Source organism: Carcharodon carcharias, chromosome 12, assembly GCF_017639515.1.
Source record: "Carcharodon carcharias isolate sCarCar2 chromosome 12, sCarCar2.pri, whole genome shotgun sequence".
Taxonomy (NCBI): Eukaryota; Metazoa; Chordata; class Chondrichthyes; order Lamniformes; family Lamnidae; genus Carcharodon; species Carcharodon carcharias.
Window position 1 is genome coordinate 87,137,669 of NC_054478.1, and position 24,489 is coordinate 87,162,157.

General features: G+C 41.3%; 1 protein-coding gene across 3 annotated transcripts in view; it reads right to left on the reverse strand.

Moving 5' to 3' along the window:
- sestd1 (SEC14 and spectrin domains 1) overlaps positions 1 to 24,489 on the reverse strand; it is a 158,225-nt gene that overhangs the window by 17,251 nt on the left and 116,485 nt on the right. For all 3 annotated transcript variants that reach the window (XM_041201474.1, XM_041201475.1, XM_041201476.1), the window contains exons 12-17: positions 23,321 to 23,515; positions 20,405 to 20,519; positions 16,780 to 16,939; positions 8,489 to 8,570; positions 8,219 to 8,341; positions 4,709 to 4,900 (exon numbers count right to left, since the gene is read on the reverse strand). In XM_041201474.1, the coding sequence (XP_041057408.1) occupies positions 4,709 to 4,900; positions 8,219 to 8,341; positions 8,489 to 8,570; positions 16,780 to 16,939; positions 20,405 to 20,519; positions 23,321 to 23,515 (867 nt within the window). The remainder of the gene's footprint in view (positions 1 to 4,708; positions 4,901 to 8,218; positions 8,342 to 8,488; positions 8,571 to 16,779; positions 16,940 to 20,404; positions 20,520 to 23,320; positions 23,516 to 24,489) is intronic.

Consider the following 24,489-nt stretch of genomic DNA (forward strand, 5'->3'; position numbering starts at 1 on the left):
ACTCAGAAAAGTTTTGGAAATAAGAGTACTGTGGGCTCTGAGATCCAAAGACAGGAAAATCTAGTGGTTTGTGTACAAGTGGAGCAGGAAGAATCAGTGATAGCTAGAGAAGTGGGAATGTGTTCATAACTTACCCAAGGGAGTTCTGAAGGGCAGGTTGCAGAGATGTTTAAAGATTTTATATATGAAAGGAAAATATATTCATGTGTACAGGGAAGAGCAGGAAAGGACGTCAAAATTTTAAGGAATACTGGGGCTAGCCTGTCCTTAATAGTGCTAAGGATAGTGCTATCTGTTGTCCAGTAGGTATTAATTAGAGGAATCCATGGCGAAGACAAACCAATTGTAGTAGAGCAGCCTATTGAGACACAAGCAATAGAAGTGTTACAGAAAGAACTTCCTGGATTGTTTCCAGATTGTGTGATAACAAGATCACAAATACAGAAGATTAAGGAGGAAGAGGATAAATCCAAAAGACAGTGGGAGGATTCTAAAATTCAGTTGGCTGGATGAATCTTTGAAAAGGTTACTCAGAAGGAGAAGAGCAAAGAGAATGAGGTTGAGGTGTTTTGTTCAGTAAAATTGGAGGAGTTACAGCAGAAGGATTCATATTTGAAGAAATATCAGACAGATTATTCTGAAACTGGAGCAGAATGCATTCCAGAGTGCTATTACATTAAGAACAATGTGTTAATGAAGAAGTTGAGACTGCCTCATGTTCTGGCAGGTAAAAAGTGGGTGGTAGTACACCAAGTAGTAATACCATTTGGGTATGGGAATGAAATTTTGAGTAGCTCATGAAATTCCAAAGGCAGGACATTTAGGAATTAGAAAAACACAAGCTAAAATACAAAAACATTTATACTGGTCTAGACTACATAAAGGTGTAGTCAATTTCTGTCATACACACATGTCAAGTGATAGCAAAGCCTCAGGCTGCAAGCCTGCACCTTTAATTCAAATTCCAGCATTTCAGGAACCTTTTAACAGGATCCTAATTGATTGTGTATGACCCCTCCCAAAGACTAAAATTGGAAATCAGTATTGACTGACAACCATGGATGTGTCCACAAGATTTCCATAAGCAATAACTTAAAGGAAATTTACAGCAAAAGTTATTGTAGAAGAGTTAACCTAATTCTTTACAAGGTATGGACTACCAAAATAAATCCAGTCAGATCAGGAATCAAATTTAATGTCACAGCTGTTTAAGGAAGAAATGAACAGCCTAGGAATAAAGCAATTTAGGTCGCCAGCCTATCACCCTGAATCACAAGGTGCCTTAGAAAGGTGACATCAGGCTTTAAAGATTATAATTAGAGCAGATAGGCAGGTCTATCCTCATGATTGGGATCAAGGGATTTGCTATTAGGGATGCCCCTAATGAGTCAACAGTGCTTTTGAGTTAATTTATGGCCATGAAGTGAGGGGACCACTCAAATTGATTCAGGAGAAATTAGTGAATCAGAGTTCTAAGACAAATCTCCTGGATTATGTGACAGAATCAGACAAAGATTGAGCAAGACTTGTGAATTAGCGAAAAAATATTTAAAGATATCTCAACACGTGATGAAGGCAAAAGCTCGTAGTTATGTGGCAGGGGAAAAGGTGTAGTATTTTTGCCAGATTCACGCGAACCGTTGGAGCAAAGACTTAGTGGACCGAACCAGATTGAAAAGAGACTGAGTGAAGTAAACTCCATCGTAAGTACCCCAGGGAGAAGGAAGAATCAGCAAGTGTGCCATGTAAATATGCTCAAAAAATACTTCGACAGAGAGAACAGACAGGTGGTGGTACTGGTCATTGTCAGTAAGGGAATCAGGGTAGCAATTAAGGATTCTGAAATTGATCTTCCTCTGATTAAATTGGACAATGAGGGAGTGTTTAAGAATTTAGCTGTCATATTGGATTACCTTCCAGAAAAGTGTTGCAGTGATTTAAAAGAGCTATTGCAGTCACACAAAGCAATTTGTGGAAATAAACTGGGGAAAACAGATTTAGTTGTACATGATGTTGATGTGGGGAATTCAGAGTCAATAAGTCAACACCAATATGGATTAAATCCAGTAAAATTAGCTCAAGTTCGGAAAGAAATTGAATTCATGCTCCAAAATGACATCATAGAGCCCAGTCACAGTAATGGAGTTCACCTATTGTAATGGTGCCAAAACCGGATGGATCAGAAAGACTATTGATTACTGGAAAGCGAATGCAGTAACAAAAGCAGATTCATATCCTATTTCATGTTGGAGGAGTGTATCAAGAAAATGGGACAGTCAACATTTATCACAAAATTGACTTGCAGTAAGGATATTGGCAAGTACCCTTATCAGAAAAGGCAAAATAGATATCAGCTTTCGTGACGCCAGATGGTCTACACTAATGTAAAATAATGCCTTTTGGAATGAAAAATGTACCAGCAACATTTCAGAGGTTAACAAACAAAGTGACTGAGGGACTAAGCAATTGTGCTGTTTATACTGATGACTTAATAGTAATCAGTCAAACGTGGGAGGAGCATTTACAATACTTAAATAAACTGTTTAAATCAACTGCAGGAAGCCAATTTGGTTAAAAGTGAATTTTTGAAAGCACAAGTTACATATTTAGGCCACACTGTTGGATACAGTCAAGTGGCCCAATGAGATGCAAATGTAAAAGCTATTGTGGAATTCCCAGTGGTCGAAACGAAATGGGAAGTTTTGAGATTTCTAGCCATGAGTAGATTTTATTAGAAATTCGTGCTAAACTCCAGCAGTGTAGTTGCTCTGCTGACTGAATTATTAAAAAACAGAAAATTTTAATGGACACAGAAGTGTCAGAATGCATTTGACAGCTTGAAATCTGTACTAACAACTACACCTGTTCTATCAGCAGCTGATTATACAAAGCGGTTTAAGTTGGCTATTGATGTCGGTATTGTTGTTGTATTGCTGCAACAAGAAGAATTAGGAAATGAGAAGCTGGTCGGATATTTCTCACGGAAGTTGAATGTACACCAGAAGAAACATTCAACTATAGAGAAAAAGACCTTGCATTATTTTGAAGTGTATGTTGCAAACAACTCTTCAGAGACAGTTATATATACTGAACACAATCCTTTGAAGTTTCTGGAAAAGTTTCAAAACAGAAACTTAAGATTGTTTTGGAGGAGTTTATTATTGCAACCGTTCAATTTACAAATAATACATATGGCTAGATGAGAAAATTTGATTGCAGATGCGTTGTCAAGAGTTTAAAATTCAAGAGAACTTGGACATTGGCAAATGGAGACTGGACTGGAATAAACTATTTTACAAAAGCCTTGTGTATATATTTTCATGGTATAATAGTTTGTTTGTATAGTTAAATGTAGTAAGCAATAAGAAATGGGTTGAAAAATGAAACCATCGTTTTGGAATTATGACGATTCTTTTTTTGTTAAGGAGGGAGATATGAGAATGGTATTATATTTTTAATATTTTGGGGGAATAATGTGTTATTCTGGAAAGAAGGCTGAATATCTGTGTGTGCGTGTGAGAGCGTGAGTGAATTAATTAAGCTGGGTAAGAGTTTGATAGCAGTCAGGTTGTCTGGGGTTTTGGGAAACAAAAAGGATGGAGGTGTTCAGTTGAGGCACAAGTACATAGGTTAGGTCTAACATCTGCATTTTTAGATAAGTTGAGAGGTTGTTTGAATATCAAAGGGGAGGCAAAGGTAAAAATGAAAATGTTTTCATCTTGCAGGAGTCCATAGGTAAATAGTAGTGGGGGTATTATATTTTGTTGACCCAGAAGCAAAGATAAGATGGAAACATGAAAGGTCTTATATTTGGATGTGTTTGAGTTTCAAAGAGGTGAGAGAACAACGGGACAGAGATGAAAGGGAAAAAGATATATTAGAGTTGTGGATAGCTAATTTTTAGCTATTGAGCTGTAGAGATGGCTGTACAGCTGTTGCGCTTGAGATGGCTGGAGATAGCCGGAGCTGTTTGAACTGTTGAGAAGTCTTGGGCTGCAGCAAGCAGTTTTATTCTGAAGTGGATTCCATACCATAAAGTGGAAGAGGGTGAAGGTCATGCAGTACGCCTTTACTGAAGTTACAGCAGTTTGCCTTATGTGGTATTACTGGATTTTTCCATATTTAAACATCGATAAGAGTGTTGCTTGGAAGGTGTTCACTTATGGGTTTGACCAAGTGGAGAGTCTTTGGAGGAATGTTTTGTAAGACTAACCGTAATTGTGTAACTATAATCTTGTGTGCTAAGTTTTCTTTTCTTTCTTGTTAATACAACTGTTAGTTTTAAAAGTGGTTGTGGCCTGTAAGCTAAGCCTCCCCCTGGGATTTAGTTTGCGCAGCAATTAACACTGACTGTAGTCATAACAATACAGGAAAATTCCTGTTACAAATCGGATCTCAGCAGAGTTAACCTTGATGACAGTCTGGGACTACAGCTAATCTCAGTCCCTTCGGCAAGGAGGGGAAAAAGAAATCATCCAGGTTCCCATTCCTGATTCGCACCCAGTGGCCCTCTCAGGAAAGTGTACAGATAAATGTCAGCTTATGACAGTATCAGGCTCAGTTATGAAGGCCACCCCACATAAAAAGTTTATTAGTGACCAAGCCCATAAGTGAAATATAAATGAGTCACCACCTTGAGGAGAACAGCAGTGAAGAAAAATACTTCTGTACAGCTAAACACTCCTAGGTTAAAAATTTAAAAAAAAACCTTTTCAGCAGCTAAGTTGAATGTGTAAGCCAAACTCAGTCTGTGAATCCTTTCTTCTGATGTCACTGTAAACTGTTTCCAGACTCTGTTCAATCTTGGTAGTGTCTCTCCTGATGATCTTGTGGTGCAGCGTAGAGATTGGCACAGCACCACTGTGGCCTGCAGCAATTGTCTTCCATAATCATAGGTACTCTAGATACAAAGCATCATTAGGTGGCATAAAAAAACAGGCTGTTACTAGGAGTACTTTTGCATCCTATTGATAGCAATTTATTTTTCTTAAGTTAAAATTCAAAATACTTGTAAAACTGGATTAAAGAAATTTTCAGGTAATGACACCTTATTTTTCAAATATTTTGCTTTATCTAAACAGACGCATTAATTAAGCAGTGCAGGATACTTAGAAGTCATTTGCTCACCTAGCTTCATAGAATAATTCAAATGTACTAATTATGAAGAAGCATCAATGTTCTGCTCCCCAAATTCACATGCAGTGTACCACCATACAATTATGTGTGGTCAGGATGGGAGTTTTGACAGAAATGATAAAGGGGAAGGTTAGGTAAAAATTAAATACAAGGTCTCCAGGTGTCATCCTTTCATTAGAACTACGCTTTCCATTCCCTGCTTATTGCTGGGAGTTTTCTCTAAATATGCCTCTCTTCACTGATTTTTCACAGATCTTTTAGCATTTCCTGATGTAAACTAATCAGATTCAACATGCCTATTTGACTCTTCATAAGGTCCCAATATTTCTCCATGTGAACAATATCTTCTCTCATCACATATACAGTATTTGCTACTCATGTTATGGTTTCTATATAAATCCTGCTTGGGTGACTGCTTTGTTCAACTCTTCCACTTTGTTCACAAGTATGACCCGGTTCTCTATGACAAGCCACCTCAACTCTCACTCCTATTTCCATCATGCCCTTTCTGTTCTAATACTTTTATGCTGTTCCAAATAAGTTCAATATAAAATTCAGGAACGGTAACAGCCTTGGTTCAGCAGAAGTATTCTCATCCTCCAGCCCAAAGATTGTAGGAACAAGCTCCCTTCCAGGATATCAGCACATAAGTTAGGTTGAAACCAATGTTCCCCCTATGTGTTTCATATGTGCAGCCAGGGCAGCAGCCCAGGAGATAACATGAAGGTCTTGTTCCAAGTTAAATACTGCATATGTGTGGCCACCCAAAAAAATTTAATGATAATGCACACAAAAAAACCTGACCGTATGTAAAAACAAACTTCTACAAAGAACAATGGTTGAGATTTCAATGCAGTATTGAATAAGTGCTGCATTGTTGGAGGTGTTGTCTCTCAAAAGAATGTTAATCCCAGGTCCCATCTGCAAGTTCAGGTGGATTCATAGTTGAAACTAGCGTTTTGAACTTCTCAATTGTGAAGCTTTATTTCTATCCTTCCCATGCCATTACACCATTTTACTGAGCTATTTCCACACCCTTTTGTTCTTTAATGTCTTTTCACTGCCTGATAGGATGATTTCACTAGTTTTTAAAGAAGAAAATTTGCACACTATTGAATTATTAATTGCCCTCTGTAGCAGGACTAAGAATACCCCACTCTAAGGTTGTCAGTTCTCAACAAATGTGAAGTGTTGATATTCTCCCTCTGGTCTCTCATTTTATTCAGTTCTATTAGAATACCTTCTAGTTTCCAGTTCTAATGAAAGGGCCACACCCGAAGATTTTAATATGTTTTCATTTATCACATACTGATTTTTCAGCATTTTCTGTTTTATATTCACTACAATTATGATGGTTGGGAAACATTTCCTGCAGCCAAAGCAAAAGTGTGATTGAAACAATAACTCAGCAAAGTTCAAGGAATTTCAAGCAGGTGTTAGGAAAACATCACTCAACAAGTGCTTTCAGACATCATTAGATGACAACACATTAAGAGCAAGTTTATAGGATGCCACAATGGACATTACTAAGGGACAAATATCTCTGCAACCCTGGCTACATTATATCATTAATACCCATGGTTAAACAGTGCAGCAAATTAAGAAAACATATTGTAGAATTGGTACTTCACTGTATATCATGATACTGCCCTCTACAGTAAGAAAATGGAAACAACTTCATGTCTTCTGCATGGTGGGTGTCAGAATAACGAGGAAAGAACTCATATGGTAGAATCTCTGGCTTGGCGAGTGGGGGCAGGGCCTGCTCGCCGAAGTGTAAAATCACGCATGGTGACGTCAACCATGCGTCCCGATGTCACCGCGTGTCACTTAGATTTTCAGTTCGGATGGCGCACACTCAAGTCAACTGCACGTCCACCAAACTGTCAAAGGCCTACAAAGGCCATTTAAAAAGCCAATAAAGCAATTAGCTGAGCTGCCCGTCTAACCGGCTAAGAGTCTAGGCAACCTTCACATTTTTCACGGAACATCATCCACAGGCGGGATGAGGTTTCATGAACGTTTTTAAAGTGTTTGAAAAATTTTTAATAAAATTAATGGACATTTCCCAGCTCATGTGACAGTTTCACATGAGGGGGACATGTCCTTAATTTTTTTTTTACCTTTATTCAATGTTTTATAAGTGGAAGTAATCTCCCTGAGGCACAGAGGTGCCTCAGGGAGATTTCTGCACTCTTTCGCGTATGCATGCGCGAAAGAGCATACTCCCAAACTCAGGCAACAGCCCCCCCAACACACAAGGAGTGCTCAACGCTTCCAGGAGTCTGTCACGCTGGGCGGGCCTTAATTGGCCTGCCCACATAAAATGGTAGCACCCAGCCAATCGGGGGCACTGATCAGCTGTGTGCCCACCCCTGCACAATCCCCCCAACAAGGAGAAAATTGTCCCCGTTCAGTGTTATATATAGTAGAGATAGAGTAAGTTGTTTGACAAACAAGTACACAACTAAGTATTGCAAGGTTATTCTTGGTATACAATTGTAGACAGGGCATAATACATAAAATGTGAACAAATTAATAATCCACTCTTTTAGTAGGTTGAATAGCTGAACAAAAAATTCTAAGTAGTAGTAGTTGTAACAGTAGCAAGGACTGATGTGGTGCCTTTAATGTAGAAAAAACATTCCAAGGTACTTCATGGAAACACAAGGAAAAACAGGAATTAGGAGGTGTGACCAAAAGCTTGCTCAGAGAAGTTGGATTTAAGGAGGAGAGGGACAAAATGTGGAACCCAGGCACAAAAGGCATTTGGTACATAACAAGTCAGGATCAGAATAATACAGGGGAAGGGAATTTCTCAAAACCTACCTCTTTGAACAATCATTCAGTCAACCCTTTTAATACCACCTTCATTAATTTCTAGTCCAACTTTTCCTTAAGCCTCTGTGGAGTGCTTTGGGGGATTTTCCAAGATAAGGGCACCATATAAATGAAAGCTTTTTTTTTGGTAGTAACAATTACTGACTAGTTAATTAACTCAAATTCTGTCACAGTCAACTAATCATTACTTGCTTCCTTTTATGAATATAAAGTAGTTATAGCATTAAGTGCACTGACATACCTGGGCAACATCAATAAATTTGCGGTGCTTTTCCAGGAGAACTTTGGCTTCCTGTGCATCATCTCCAAGTCTAATATGAGTTTTCAGAAGGGCATCCAATAGTTCACTTAGCCATTCAACTGCCTTTTATAAACAAAGTGAAAAAAAATCACTTTAATTAAGCGCACTATTTTCCAAATTCCAATTTGACATCCCACTAAGTTTATATACATAAACATTCCACCTTTTTTTATTTCCAGGTTCTTACTTTAAACCAGTTTAATGATTTACCTGTGCTGCATCTTCTTCACATTTGAAAAGCTGCACCATCTGAAGCATTTTCAACCTCCGCACATCCACCATATCTTCACATCTGCAAAGCCCGTAAGCACAAAAAGAAAAGGTAACAGCTAATGATCATTTAATAAGTCTCAGTTTTTAAGTTCAATCAATAAACTCCAATCTGTTGAATTGTTCTGTTGAAGGGTCATGAGGACTCGAAACGTCAACTGTGCTCTCCTCCACTGATGCTGCTAGACCTGCTGAGTTTTTCCGGGTATTTCTGTTTCTGTTTTTGTTTTGGATTTCCAGCATCCGCAGTTTTTTGCTTTTAAACTCCAATCTCATTTTTTTGGAAATTTTACATAAACCTCTGTGAAACAAATCAGTTTTTAAATAGTTGTTTGGTAGTACAGAGCTTGGATACTGCGGAATAAAAGAGGCATGTCAAAGCTTTTCGTCTTGCACTCTTCAGGACTCTTCACAAGAATACCAATGTAGGGGGAAGACAACAATTTATACTGTATGTGAAGAGAGTGCTGATCGGTAGAGGTATTGCCTTGGAGAATGTACCTGTGATAGTGACTGAGAGTTAACTGCCAAGCATTGTTTGAAATTTAAACCAGGCAACTCGCAGACACTTCCTCCTACCTCTCCCTGGACCATGACCCCACCAATGAACATCAAGCCATTGTTTCCAGGACTGTCACTGACCTCATCTCCTCTGGGGATCTCCCTCCCACAGCTTCCAACCTGATAGTCGCCCAACCTCGGATGGCCCGCTTCTATCTCCTACCCAAAATCCACAAACAGAACAGCCCCGGTAGACCGATCGTCTCAGCTTGCTCCTGCCCCACAGAACTCATTTCTCGTTATCTTGACTCCCTTCTCTCTCCCCTTGTCCAGTCCCTTCCCACCTACATCCGTGATTCCTCTGACACCTTACGTCACATCAACAATTTCCAGTTCCCTGGCCCCAACCGCTTCCTCTTCACCATGGACGTCCAATCCCTCTACACCTCCATCCCCCACCAGGATGGTCTGAGGGCCCTTAGCTTCTTCCTCGAACAGAGGCCTGAACAATCCCCATCCACCACTACTCTCCTCCGTCTGGCTGAACTTGTTCTCACGCTGAACAATTTCTCCTTCAACTCCTCTCACTTCCTCCAAATAAAAGGTGTGGCTATGGGTACCCGCATGGGCCCCAGCTATGCCTGTCTCTTTATGGGGTATGTGGAACATTCCTTGTTCCAGTCCTACTCCGGCCCCCTTCCACAACTCTTTCTCCGGTACATCGACGATTACTTCGGTGCCGCTTCATGCTCTCATCGGGACTTGGAAAAATTTATTAATTTTGCTTCCAATCTCCACCCCTCCATCATTTTCACGTGGTCCATCTCTGACACTTCCCTTCCCTTCCTTGACCTCTCTGTCTCAATCTCTGGTGATAGACTGTCCACCAATATCCATTACAAACCCACCAACTCCCACAGCTATCTCGACTACAGCTCCTCAGACCCCGCGTCCTGTAAGGACTCCATCCCATTCTCTCAGTTCCTTCGCCTCCGTCGCATCTGTTCCGATGATGCTACATTCAAAAACAGTTCCTCTGACATGTCCTCCTTCTTCCTTAACCGAGGTTTTCCACTCACGGTCGTTGACAGGGCCTTCAACCGTGTCTGGCCCATCTCCCGCGCATCCGCCCTCACGCCTTCTCCTCCCTCCCAGAAACATGATAGGGTCCCCCTTGTCCTCACTTATCACCCCACCAGCCTCCGCATTCAAAGGATCATCCTCCGCCATTTCCGCCAACTCCAGCATGATGCCACCACCAAACACATCTTCCCTTCACCCCCTTTATCGGCATTCCGTAGGGATCGCTCCCTCCGGGACACCCTGGTCCACTCCTCCATCACCCCCTACTCCTCAACCCCCTCCTATGGCACCATCCCATGCCCACGCAAAAGATGCAACACCTGCCCCTTCACTTCCTCTCTCCTCACCGTCCAAGGACCCAAACACTCCTTTCAAGTGAAGCAGCATTTCACTTGCATTTCCCCCAACTTAGCCTACTGCATTCGTTGCTCCCAATGTGGTCTCCTCTACATTGGAGAGACCAAACGTAAACTGGGCGACCGCTTTGCAGAACACCTGCGGTCTGTCCGCAAGAATGACCCAAACCTCCCTGTCGCTTGCCATTTTAACACTCCACCCTGCTCTCTTGCCCACATGTCTGTCCTTGGCTTGCTGCATTGTTCCAGTGAAGCCCAACGCAAACTGGAGGAACAACACCTCATCTTCCGACTAGGGACTTTACAGCTTTCCGGACTGAATATTGAATTCAACAACTTTAGGTCGTGAGCTCCCTCCCCCATCCCCACCCCCTTTCTGTTTCCCCCTTCCTTTTTTTTCCAATAAATTATAAAGATTTTCCTTTTCCCACCTATTTCCATTATATAAAAAAAACCCCACTAGAGCTATACCTTGAGTGCCCTACCATCCATTCTTAATTAGCACATTCGTTTAGATAATATCACCAACTTTAACTTTAACACCTATGTGTTCTATTGTACTATTGTTGTTGACATCTTTTGATGATCTGCTTCTATCACTGCTTGTTTGTCCCTACAACCACACCCCCCACCCCCCACCTCTCTCTCTCTCTATCTCTCCGCCCCCCACACACACACCTTAAACCAGCTTATATTTCAACTCTTTCTTGGACTCGAGCTCAAGTTCTGTCGAAGGGTCATGAGGACTCGAAACGTCAACTCTTTTCTTCTCCGCTGATGCTGCCAGACCTGCTGAGTTTTCCCAGGTAATTCTGTTTTAGCTTGACCCTCATTGGTCAAGGCATTGCCCTGAGGAATGAGTCAGCGAATGGCTGTCATTTATTTTGTTTAGTTGGAATAGGCGCAATGTGTGTACATGTTCTTTTCGTCTGCAAAGAACAGGGCCCTGTGTATTAATATATGTAGCTTCTAGTACATGCAAATGTGCCACACTGCGAGCCCGACTGACAATCTTAAATTGGTTGGTCAACATAATTCTTGGCACATTGAAGATTATTTAGTAAATGTTGTCCAATCACAGGATCACACCTAATGTTGGTCGAAAAGCTTCGACATGTCTCTTTTTTTAAGCAACAAATTAGTTTTTACACATATACCCTATTAAATAAACAGGAGTTCCATATGGTTGGAAAAACAAATATTGAGAGTAATTTAAATCACTTAAAAATGAATAACTTGAACTTAAAAAGATTACATTGTTATTGCAAATTTTAGTTAACATTTCTTGCAACCAGAACACCAGATTTCCACTACACATCCTCAGTGATTTCAATCTCTATATCAGCTCTTGCTCTCTCTCCTCTGATTTCACTGTCTTTCGGTCCTCCTTATAAGCTCTTCCTGAATATGAAATCTCCTATTCATATTTAGGTGGACTAGTGATCCTGAGGTCCAGGCTATTGCTGTGGGGACAGTGGAATTTGAATTCAATTAATTAATAAAATGTATTAATAGTTCTAGAATTGAAAACTTCATCTCAGTAATTGTGACCATGAAACCACAATCGATTGTCATAAAAATCCATGCAGTTCACCAAGGGAAGGAAAAATGCCATTGTTACATGGTCTTGCTGGTCCTGTGACCCCAAATCCACAACATTGTGGCTGACGCTTAACTGTCCTCTGAAATGGCCTAGCAAGCCACTCAGTTTTAGCAATTAGGGATGGGCAACAAATGCTGGCCTTGCCTGTGATGCCCACATCCCATGAAAGAATAAAAAAAATCACAGCACCATCTTCAACCTTTCCATCTCTGTGGACCATTACATAAGACAGACAACACAGAAACAGGCCATTCAGCCCAACCAGTCCCTGTCAGTGTTAATGCTGCACTCAAGCCTCCTCCCATTTTCTCATCTAAATCTTAACTATCTATTCCCTTCTCCCTCATATGCAACTGTACTATTTTCTTCAACTATTTCCTGTTACAGCAAGTTTCACATTCTCACCACTCAGAAACACAGAATCACAGTGCAGAAGAGGCCCTTCGGCCCATCGAGTCTGCACCGACACATGAAAAACACCTGACCTACCTACCTAATCCCATTTACCAGCACTTGGCCTTGGATGTTATGACGTGCCAAGTGCTCATCCAGGTACTTTTTAAAGGATGTGAGGCAACCCGCCTCCACCACCCTCCCAAGCAGCACATTCCAGACTGTCACCACCCCCTGGGTAAAAAAGTTTTCCCTCATATCCCCCTAAATCTCCTGCTCCTCACTTTGAATTTGTGTCCCCTCGTGACTGACCCTTCAATTAAGGGGAACAGCTGCTCCCTATCCACCCTGTCCATGCCCCTCATAATCTTGCACAGCTCGATCAGGTCGCCCCTCAGTCTTCTCTGCTCCAACGAAAACAACCCAAGTCTATCTAACCTCTCTTCATAACTTAAATGTTTCATCCCAGGCAACATCCTGGTGAATCCCCTCTGTACCCCCTCCAGTGCAATCGCATCCTTCCTATAATGTGCGACCAGAACTGCACACAGTACTCCAGCTATGGCCTCACCAAGGTTCTATACAACTTCAACATGACCTCCCTACTTTTGTAATCTATGCCTCGATTGATAAAGACAAGTGTTCCATATGCCTTTTTCACCACCCCACTAACATGCCCCCCCATCTTCAGAGATCCATGGACACACACGCCAAGGTCCCTTTGTTCTTCACAACTTCCTAGTGTCATTCTGTTCATTGAATACTTCCTTGTCAAATTACTCCTTCCAAAGTGTATCACCTCACACTTTTCAGGGTTAAATTTCATCTGCCACTTATCTGCCCATTTGACCATCCCGTCTATATCTTCCTGTAACCCAAGACACTCAACCTCACTGTTAACCATCCAGCCAATCTTTGTGTCATCCGCAAACTTACTAATCCTACCCCCCACATAGTCATTTATATAAATGACGAATAATATGGGACCCAGCACAGATCCCTGTGGTACGCCACTGGACACTGGCTTCCAGTCACTAAAGCAGCCTTTTGTCATCACCCTCTGTCTCCTACAACCAATTTTGAATCCACCTTATCAAATTACCCTGTATCCCATGTGCATTTGCCTTCTTTATAAGTCTCCCATGTGGGAACTTGTCAAAGGCTTTTGCTGAAATCCATATACACTACTTCAACTGCGTTATCCTCATCTACACACCTGGTCACCTCCTCAAAAAATTCAATCAAATTCGTTAGGCATGACCTCCCTCTGACAAAGCCATGCCAACCCTGATCAAACCTTACCTCTCCAAGTGGAGATAGATTCTCTCCTTCAGAATTTTCTCCAATAGTTTCCTGACCGCTGACATAAGACTCACTGGTTTGTAGTTCCCTGCCTTATCTCTACAACCCTTCTTAAATAGTGGAACCACATTAGCTGTTCTCCAGTCCTCTGGCACCTTCCCCGTAGCCAGTGAGGAATTAAAAATTTGGGTCAGAGCCCCTGTGATCTCCTCCCTTGCCTCCCTCAGCAGTCTGGGACACAAATCATCTGGACCTGGAGATCTGTCCACCTTTAAGCCTGCCAACACCTCCAATACCTTGTCACTCCCTATATCAATTTGCTCAAGAACGTCGCAGTCTCTCTCCCCGAGGTCCATACCTTTATCCTCATTCTCTTGGGCGAAGATGGATGTGAAGTATTCATTCAACACTCTACTATATCCTCTGGCTCATTGGGTAGGGTAAAGAATTTTTTTCTGAATTCCCTTTTGGATTTCCTGGTAACTAACTTCCATTGATGGCCTTTAGAAATGCTCTTCCCCACAAATGGTGTCATTCTTACTCCTCAGCCTCCTTTTTTCGATAAAGGAGCCCAAGCCCGTACATTCTTTTCTGATATATATACCCATGCATTTCTGGTATCATCCTTGTAAATCACCTCTGCACCCTCCCCTGTGCCTCTATATCCTTTTCATAATATGGTGAGCAGAATGCACACAGTACTCTTAGTGAGGTCTAACCAAGGTTCGATATGGATTTAGTATAACTTGTTTACTTTTCAACTGTATCCCTCTAGAAATAAAGCTTAGTGCTCGGTTCACTATTTTTTTGGCCTTGCTAACCTGTGGTGCAACTTTTAGTGATTAGTGTCCTTGTATTCCAAGATCACTTTGTTTCTCGACCTCACCCAGACTTGCACTTCCAAGTAATAAGCAACTTCCCTATTCTTCTTATAAAAATATGCTGCCTCACATTTATATCTGTTGAACTTCATTTGGCAATTATTTTCCCATCTTGCAAGTTTATTAATGTCCATGTATAACTAGCTGCAGTCCTTCTCAGTATTGACTAGCCCCTCCAATTTGGTGTCATCCCCAAATTTAGAAATTGTATTTTTGACTCCGAATTGAGAACAGGAGCAGTCCTAGCGCTGATCCTTATGGGACACCATTATCCACCTTCAGCCACTCTGAGTAACTAGCCCTAATCCCGCTATTTGCTTTTTGACTTGAAGCCAACTCCCTACTTCCACAATCTCAATCACAGACAATTTCATCTACAATCATTTCAACATTAACAACATTATATGGCACCTTTAACGTAACAAAATATCCCAAGTTGGTTTTAGGACCATGATAAGATAAAATTTGACAGCGAGCTACGCAAGGAAGTCTTAGGACTGGTGACCAGAAGTGTGGTCAAAGAGGTACATTTAAAAGAACGTCTTAAAAGAGATAAGAGGAAGGAAGGCAGACAGGTTAGATGAAGGAATTTCAGAGGTCAGGGCCTAAGACATTTGAAAGCATTATTGCCAGTATCTCCCACCACCCTCATTCCCTTAAAATCACACATCCTGCTGTGTCCACTCAAAGAGAAAACCCTGCCTCCACGCTACTTACAATTGCACTTTCAGCAGCCAACTGCCTGATGTTTGACCCTTCCACAATATTTCCAAAGCTATCAATCTGCCCAACACTCTTTCACAGCCACCTTTGATATCCTTGTTTCCGGTTAAACCTTCAGTCTCTCCAAACATGACCATTTTCCCTAGTATGTCACTCCCTCAAGTCTAAAGGCATAGGCACAAGTGCATCTAGCATACATCTAGATTAATCATCCATCAACAGATCTGGCTGAACCAATTAGTGCCATCGGACTTCACTGTCCTCTGTCAAGACTGCCCAATACTCTAGGATCATTCTGGAGAGCAAAGATAAATACGGAGAGATGACAAAATTCTGTTCAACATTACAATATTCACTTAGGTGACATGGCCTAGCAAGAAATTAGTATCTTGATGAGAAAAAGACTATTTTAACAGTTTATCTCACATCATGTTTTTCCCTTCTGGAGACAAATTTGGAATTTTACTTCCAGGCCTTTGCTGGGATTCCTCTAGCAGCTGAGTTGGTGAATACAAATTATGTGGTTTCAAGGTAATAGTACAGATTTATTCTCTGGCTTGAGTTAGTTTATCTCCGCCTGAACTAGGGAAGAAGAAAAAAAAAAAACAGGTTTTGACCACAATGCACCTTCTGAAAAGCACGCTTTTGTAAGTGTTAGCTCTGTAGTGATGCCTTCAGAGTTGTAAAGCATGTGATACATTAAAAATTGTAATTTCTGTGAAGGACTGCCAACAGTTACTCATAGGCTACTTGTCAAAGGCTCAAATATAAAATATTCATCTTTTGCTTTGAGTCCTTAAGGTCTCACTCCTCCCCATCACTGTAATTCCCTCCTGCCCTACAAAGCACCCAGATCACACTATTCCTCTGGCATTTGATGCAACACCCTTCATCTCACCAATGATGTTAGCACCTTTAGTTGCCCAGGTATCACTATCTGGAGATTTCTCTTAAATCCCTCTCTCTCATCGCCTTCCTTTCCTCATTTAACATTCTTTTTAAAACCCATCTTTTTTGACCAAGATTTCGGTCACCTCCTCACTCCTTAAAATATCCTTCTAGGTTTGAGGTTCATTTTTAACATACACTGCTACAAAAGCTTTTTCTGTGTTAACGGCACTCCCATAAATGTTAAGTATTTTTTTGAAGCACTTTTGAGACAAACAAAATATAAATCCAATTCTTTCAAACATTCATGAAAAAGTATTTCTCATATGATCTTTAACACTATATGGTGGGATAATAATTCTACTTCTGATTTGCAAATAGTCATTTATTTGCAACATCAAGAGAGGTTTTTTTTTTAAAGACTGTTTAGGCCAAATCTGCATCCCCAGTTTACATATTGCAGCTTTGGAATTTATCCTATATACAAATGCTAGATTGTACCTTTGTTTCCGAAGCTGCATATCCTCCATAAGTCCTTGAATATGTTCTATATTGTCTTTATTTTCAATGGAAACATCTTTTCCAAATGTCCACGGAGCCTGGGATGTCATCTGATCTAAAAGGCCTTGGCCTTTTTCCTGTAAACTCTGCAAAGCAGTATCTAAAAAACACAAGCAGTGTAAGATCAATTTCCCTGCTATTATTGCAGTGCAATTTAAGCAAAACATCAGCTGGTGGGTCAAAAGGTATTTGCTCTGCCTCAGGAGCAGAACTGTCACCTCCAGCTAATAATAGTGTAATCCAGGCACCATAACATGAGCTGCCCCATTAGACATCTGGCTAGATTTTCCCTTCCATTTACTTCAACAGAGAGGAACATTGGGTAGGATGTATAATGGGCGGCTGATCTAACATCATCCATTTTATGCCATTCTCAAAAGTTAAAATAATTCCCAAGGAATTATGCTGAAATTGGGAGTGGACATGGAATTGTAAATTTGTCTTTTTTTGCAAAACACAAAAGGTGGACAGCCAGTCTTGGATATGCTGCAGTTTTCATCAACTAAACATTAATAAGACAAAAGCTGTTGTGTGCAGCCTCGTCCAAATCTCTGTATTCAAAAGTCACTACTCCACCATGCTTCATGGCCAGTTTCTCTGGCTAAAACAGTCTGATCTCACTTCTGGCATCATATTTGACCCATAATTAAAGCTTCTGATCCCATATCCTCTCAATCAAAAAGATTCCCACTTCCACCTCCATAACATCAACTACCTCCACCACATTTCAACCATCCTGTTGTAATTTCCAAACTCAACTATTCCAATGCTCTCCTGGCCTGTCTCCCATCCTGCAACACATCCAAAACTCTACTGCACACATCCTATCCCATACCTGGTCCAGCTCGCTCATCATGGGCAGTGCTCCCCAGGTTTCAACATCTCAAATTAAGTGTCAACTTTATGTTTAAATCCTTCTGTGGCCTGTCCCCTTCTCTATCTCAAGCAGTGCTTTAAACCCCCTTCCTTGAACACTGTTCCCGCCTCTGGTCTGTTGGGTTTCCACCTCTCTCTTTCCCCTACCAGCCATGCTTTCAGTCATCTAGGCCCCACAATCTGAAATTTCTTCCCTAACCACCTCAGCCTCTCCAATGCCCTCTCCTCAATAAACCAACTTCGACCAAGCCTTTATTCATCCCCTCAGATATCTCTATCTTTGGCTCAGTGTCCCTGCTTTCCTTCCACATGTGTTCACAAAAGGTAATGGGGGTGGTGGATGATATAAGAGAGAGATAGGGGGCTAAAGGTCAGAAGGATGTCATGTGTCATCGTATTCCACTGAGATTCCTGTCATCCTTTAACTTTCCATCCCTTATATGGCCTGAACTCCAAGGGCGGAATCGTCCGAGATTTGCACATGTGCGGTAGCAGGCGGGAAAAAAGTTGTTTTACCCACCTGCTGCAATAGTGGCTTTTCGCACTGTTTCACCCAATTTCTCCTTATTAATTCTGGTGGGCGGCCACTGATTTGCCCGTCATGCCGTTACCTCGCTGCTTCCTCACATAGTGCGCCATATTTAAACTGCAGCCTTGTGAACACTTATCAATGCTAGCAGCTAGTGAAGGCATGGGCCCAAAAGTCAAGAAGACTGCAGCCCCCCCAATTCAGTGATGCATCCTGGGTTGCCTTCTGGATATCATGGAGGCCCGCCACGATGTCCTCCACCCCCGCTCTGGATCCAGGAGGCCCATCAGTCTCACTACTCCAGTTTGGTGGTCAGTGCCAACACTGCACAGAAGAGGTCAGCCATCCAGTGCAGAAAATGGATGAATGATCTCATCCGTGCTGCCAGGGTAAGGCAACCATCTCATCACTCTAAACTCTCACAGTCACAAGGCCATCACACATTCATTGGCATCTCACTCACTGCCAGTTCAAGGGACATGACCGCTCACTCCCTCACATACGCCCTCATCTCCTCTGGAGACTACCTCCTCAGCCCTCACCAGCATCAGGCCACTTGCACAGATCATCATATGCCCTACAGACACCCTGGGATACCACCCCCCTCCCCAGTACAGCCCTCAAAAAGCCAGCCCTGCCTAATGGCTGGTCTGGGAGGTAGAAACCTGCCTGCGAGCCCGCTAAAAGTGATGTGGTGCTGCCTATGAAGCCTGGCGCTGATGACCACAAGTGCTGCCCAAAGGAAGGTAGGTAAACAAACGACGAAACAAAGTGCAGCTCGCCAGGTGCACATTGCGTATGTACAGTTGTGAAACACGCTGACATGCCCAAATGATCCAGTATGGGAGGGTGATTCCAGCAAGCAGGGCTTATAATGAGATGCTGAAATATTGAAATTAGGTTCCCAATGTACAGTAGCAGGAAACGCGACCTGCCATTGACAAGTGGAGTGGACAACTGCAAACTGGTTTCACGACAGCGAGAAACCAATTTTTGGCCTTCTCACCATATTGTGTCCCCCGCCCGCCATGACACTCAACGCCAATAGGGCCAGAAAATTCCGGCTCAAATTGCCTTGCCCTAATCCTCCCAGAAACTTGCACCCCCATTTAAATCTTTGTATTCCAATATAAAGTGATATGACAATTTTGGCTATTTCAGTCTTGAAATGGAAACTTTAAAAGTTTTAATACATTACAAAAAAATCCTCTACTCCACTAAATACAACATTAAGACGCACCTTAGAAATGATTCTGAGTCATAGAATATTGATATTTATAAAAGCATAACATTTTATTTAAAATCATTTGTTCCATTTATGATAGTGAATGTATCCTCACATGTTTGTTTAAATTATAATATAACAAAAACCATGCCAGTAAATTTCCTTCACAATTTGAATAAAAATTCAGTTTTCATTTAAATACCCATGAGACAGAATGATTAAGTGAGGAAGGATGAAATGAATTGCTAATCCCGTATGATGACCTCTTCACGCATTCATAATCTTTTCAATTAACTGTGACATCATTTGCTCAGTATTAACCACAAGAATAGCTTAAGTACCCATTACAGATAGCAGGAATAAACCGTGAAATACGTCTTGTATCTTATTTTCTACCGATAAGACTCAAGTAGTTAATAGTTTTAAAAAAAAACCCAATGTTTTACAGAAAGTGTTTCCACTGCATTGCAGTATTATATTTATACAGACAAATGTTGAGTTTACCAGCATAAACTATGTAAATTTAATCACAGCCTGTGATGAAACACACCGCTTCAGTTATGAATTTGCTCAATGTCAATATCAACCAACATTTGGTATCACCTTCCCATTAACTTGTAGAGAAAATTGTGCATTTCAAAAACTAAACTGTGTCTTCATATATATTGTGCATTAATGGAATATTCTTAAAGGCTGTAAAAATATCTTTGGATATAGATTATACTATCCATCCGAATTTCAATTTACAGTCTGTAACAACCTTTATTTTGATCTGTATCATACATGTATTACATCAAATGTTGTGCACACAAACATGTACAGCAGATCCTTCCCACAATTCAATCCTACTGTGCTTAATAGATTTAGATCTACTAAAATTCATAATATTGTAATTAATTTAAAAGAAATTATAGTATAAAATTTCTTCCACTTACCAACACTCTTTAGTTTCTCTTCCAGAAGTTTTAATGTTTGCTGAATAGCACTTCCATCAGCTGGTGCGACATCAGCACAAAGCATCCCAAGTAATCCATCCAGCTGCTGGGACAACTGTGAAAGATCCATTCACAAGATTCAATTTTTCAAGTCTGTGCAAACATATGGCGTTAATTGCTCACAATATTCACTAATTTGAATTTAAAAAAAGGTTCGACATATTAAAAAAACTATAAATAAAATGGATTGTAAAAGCTTGATGAATTATCTTTTTAAATTTCATCTATATAGCACCTTTAAATGTAATAAAACATCCCAAAGTGCTTCACAGGAACATTATAAAGCAAAATATAACAAGCCATATAAGAAGATATTAGGTCAGATGACCAAATGCTTGGGCAGAGAGTTAGCTTTTAAGGCGCATTTTAAAGGAGGAAAGAGATATGGAAAGGTGGAAGGAAGGAATTTCAGAGCTTCAGGCCATGGCATCTGAAGACACAGCCACCAACAGTAGAGCAAATAAAATCAGGGGTGCTCAGGATGGTTGTGGGGATGGAGGATATTACAGAGAAAGTGAGGGGCATGGCCATGAAGGGATTTGAAAACAAGGATGAGAATTTTAAAATTCAGATGCTAATTTACTCGGGAGCCAATTTAAGTCAGTAAGCACAGGGGTGATACGCGAATGAGGCTTGGTGTGAGTTAGTTCAAGGGTGGCAGAGCTTTGGATGATCAAGTTTACAAAGAGTAGAATGCGGAAGATCAGCTAGGAGTGCATTGGAATAACCAAGTACAGAGACAACAAAGGCATAAGTGAAGGTTTGAGCAGCAGATGAGCTGAGGCAAGGAAGAAGTATGACAATGTATGACAATGGAGGTGGAAAGAGGCAGTTTTGGTGATAACATATGTAGTCAAAAGCTCATCTCGGGGTGAATTATGATATCGAGGTTACAAACATTCTGGTTTAGTCACAGACAATTGCCAGGGAGAGGGATAGACTTGATAGCTAGGGAACAGAGTTTGGGGAGGGGACAGAAATCAATGGCTTCAGACTTCCCAATATTTAAATGGATTAAATTTCTGCTCACTTGTACTAGATGTCACATAAGCAATCTGATAATTTAGCAATAATGCAGGAGTCAAAAGAGGTGCTGTCGAGAAAGAGCTGGGTGTCATCAGTGTACGTGTGAAAACTAATGCCGTGCTTTTAGATGATGTTGCCAAGGGGCAATGCATAGATGACCAATAGGGGGGGGCCAAGAATAGTTCATTGCGGAGCACCAGAAGTAACAGTGCAGAAGAGAACATCCCCTTTCCCCCTCAAGCCCCTCCCTCCCTCCATCCCCTTCCCCCCCAATCCCCTTCCCCCTTCAATCCCCTTCCCCCCTCAAACCCCTTCCCCCCTCAAACCCCTTCCCCCCCTCCATCCCCTTCCCCCCTCCATCTCCGTCCCCCCCTCCATCTCCGTCCCCCCCTCCATCCCCTTCTCCCCCCCTCCATCCCCTTCTCCCCCCCTCCATCCCCTTCTCCCCCCTCCATCCCCTTCTCCCCCCTCCATCCCCTTCTCCCCCCCCTCCATCCAACAGTGCAGAAGAGAAGTGATACAAGAGGACCAGGAAGGGATGTTGGGTGGTTAGCATTTTAGTGGGAATAGGGTTGAGGGACAGGAGGTATGTTTCATGGACGGGATGAGCTCCAAGAGGACTTGAGGGGACAATAGGAGAAAAACTAGTGAATTATGCAAACTCAGGGCCAGGGCAGGGTGGAAGTTTTAGATGAAGTTTGGCTTGATAAACTAGTCGAAAGGAGGGATGTGGCAGAGGCAGCTGATCAGTTTGTCTCAACCTTAGTGACAAAGAAGCCCTTCTGGCACTTATGGTTGGAGGTGGGGGTGGGGAAACAGGGGACAGGGTTTAAGAAGACAGCTTAACTTTGCACTTCAGGATGATCCTGGAGTAATGAACAGTTTTAGCCAATGAGAGTAGGACTCAATAGTATTTCATGAGGTCCAGCCAGATTACCAGTGACACCCCTTGGACTGAAGTGGAGGTGAGGGCCATTCAGGGGGAAATGACCTAGGCGAAAGAGGGTAATGGTTTTTGTTGGGGACCAGGGCATCGAAGGTGGAGGTGAGAGTGTGCTTGAGCAAAGCCGTAGCTACAGAACTGGTGTGGTGAAAAGAGGTTCAAAGGCTTCAGAGTTGGGATTTTGAAAGTGCAGTTATATGTGAATTTCAGGTAGTCAAAGAGCCCGTTACCCTCATCTCCAATAATTTTTATAACTAATAAGTGTAAGTATTCAAATAAAGTAAAAAAATGTCCCCATGACACTTCCCAAGTTCCTCACATCGTCCAGGAGATTAATCTTTAATTTCTGAAGATTCCATGACAACCCTGGAGGTTTGACAACCTTATCCAGTGCTGCAAAACTAAAACCAATTTGACAGTGAAAGCACCAATCCCTGAAGAGTCCAACTATAATATAATGCCTTGTGGTCACCTCCAATTAGAAGAGTAGACTCCTCACAACTAGACAGTGGCTATCTCTAACCTACCTTCCCCAGATGTGTGTGTTGTGGTGGCCCCAATCATGAGGGAATAATTAGAGAAAAGGAAATAAGATGATGTATTTATTTTGCAGCTTATATTTTCTCTTTGTTCCATCTTAGGAAAGTACACTTCTGCTAAAAGTGTAACTAATCAACTGTGTCCTTGACTTTGCTACATGGTAGTACCACATTCTCATTATATGCTTATCAGTAGCTTTTTGTCCAACTGCACTTATTAAACAACACTGTATATTGAGGTGTATTAATCACATTTCTTGCCATGATAAATCAAAAACAGATCCATCAATTACTTAATTGATATCAGTTCCTGAAATTGTAAAATGGTTTTATTGACAAGTAACTTACATCCTGAGCAATACCATGAAATTCAAGAGCTGTCTGCAGCACATTCTGCCTGAACTCCAGTTGACTGGCCTGTCGATAGCAAACATCACTTAGCTGCTGTTGTAGGGCCTTTAGTTCAAGCAAATCCTCCTCATCCCCTGCGTTCAATAGCGCTGCAATCTGCTGATTAAGTTCCACATATACAGCAAACCATTCCTGCAGATAAATTGAGAAATAAAGTACAATAAGGGACACAGAAATGCGACACTCAGAAATGCTTTTTCTGAATCACCCAATTATTTTGTTTAACATATGGCAGGTATGGGCTAACGCGTACTCTAATGATAGAATGTTTGCATGAATCTGAAGTTTGACATCACAGAAAGGCAAGCTAGAAATCTCTCAAAAAACACTTAGGTGGCCTACAGCATCACACACCACGAGCTAATGACTTAAAAACAAATAATTACTCATCAATTTTCCTTAATCATCAGGAATTTCATGGACAAATTGAACAAAATGATAGAATCGTCAAATAATGCAGCACAGAAGGTGGTCATTCAGCCCATTGAGTATGTGCCACTATTTTCAAAAAATAATCCAGCTAGTCCCAATGCTGTCCACTTACCCCATATCCCTGCATTTTTTCTCCTTTAAGTATTTATCTAATTCCCTTTTTAAGTCTACTAGTGAATCTGTATCCACCCACCCTATCAGGCAGTGCATTCCAAATCCTAACCATTCATTGTGTGAAAAACTTTTCCTCACATTGCCTCTGGTTCTTTTACCAATCAATTTAAATCTTTGCCTTCTGATTAATAACCAGTCATTGGGAAAAATATTGTTTTATTTGCTCTATCTAAACTCTTCACAATGTAAGCACCTTTATCCAATCTCCTCTTAGCTTTCCTCTTAGCTAAGAACAACCCGAACTTCTCCAACCTATCCATGTAACTGGAATTGAATACAAAATTAGGGAGGTTATGCTTCAGTTCTACAGGGCATTGGTGAGCCCACATTTGGATTACTGTGTACAGTATTGGTCACCTTATTTAAGGAAGGATGTAAATACACTGGAAGCAGTTCAGAGAAGGTTTACCAGACTAATACCTGGAATGGGTGGGTCGTCTTATGAGGAAAGGCTAGACAAGCTATGGTTGTATCCACTGGAGTTTAGAAGAGTAAGAGGC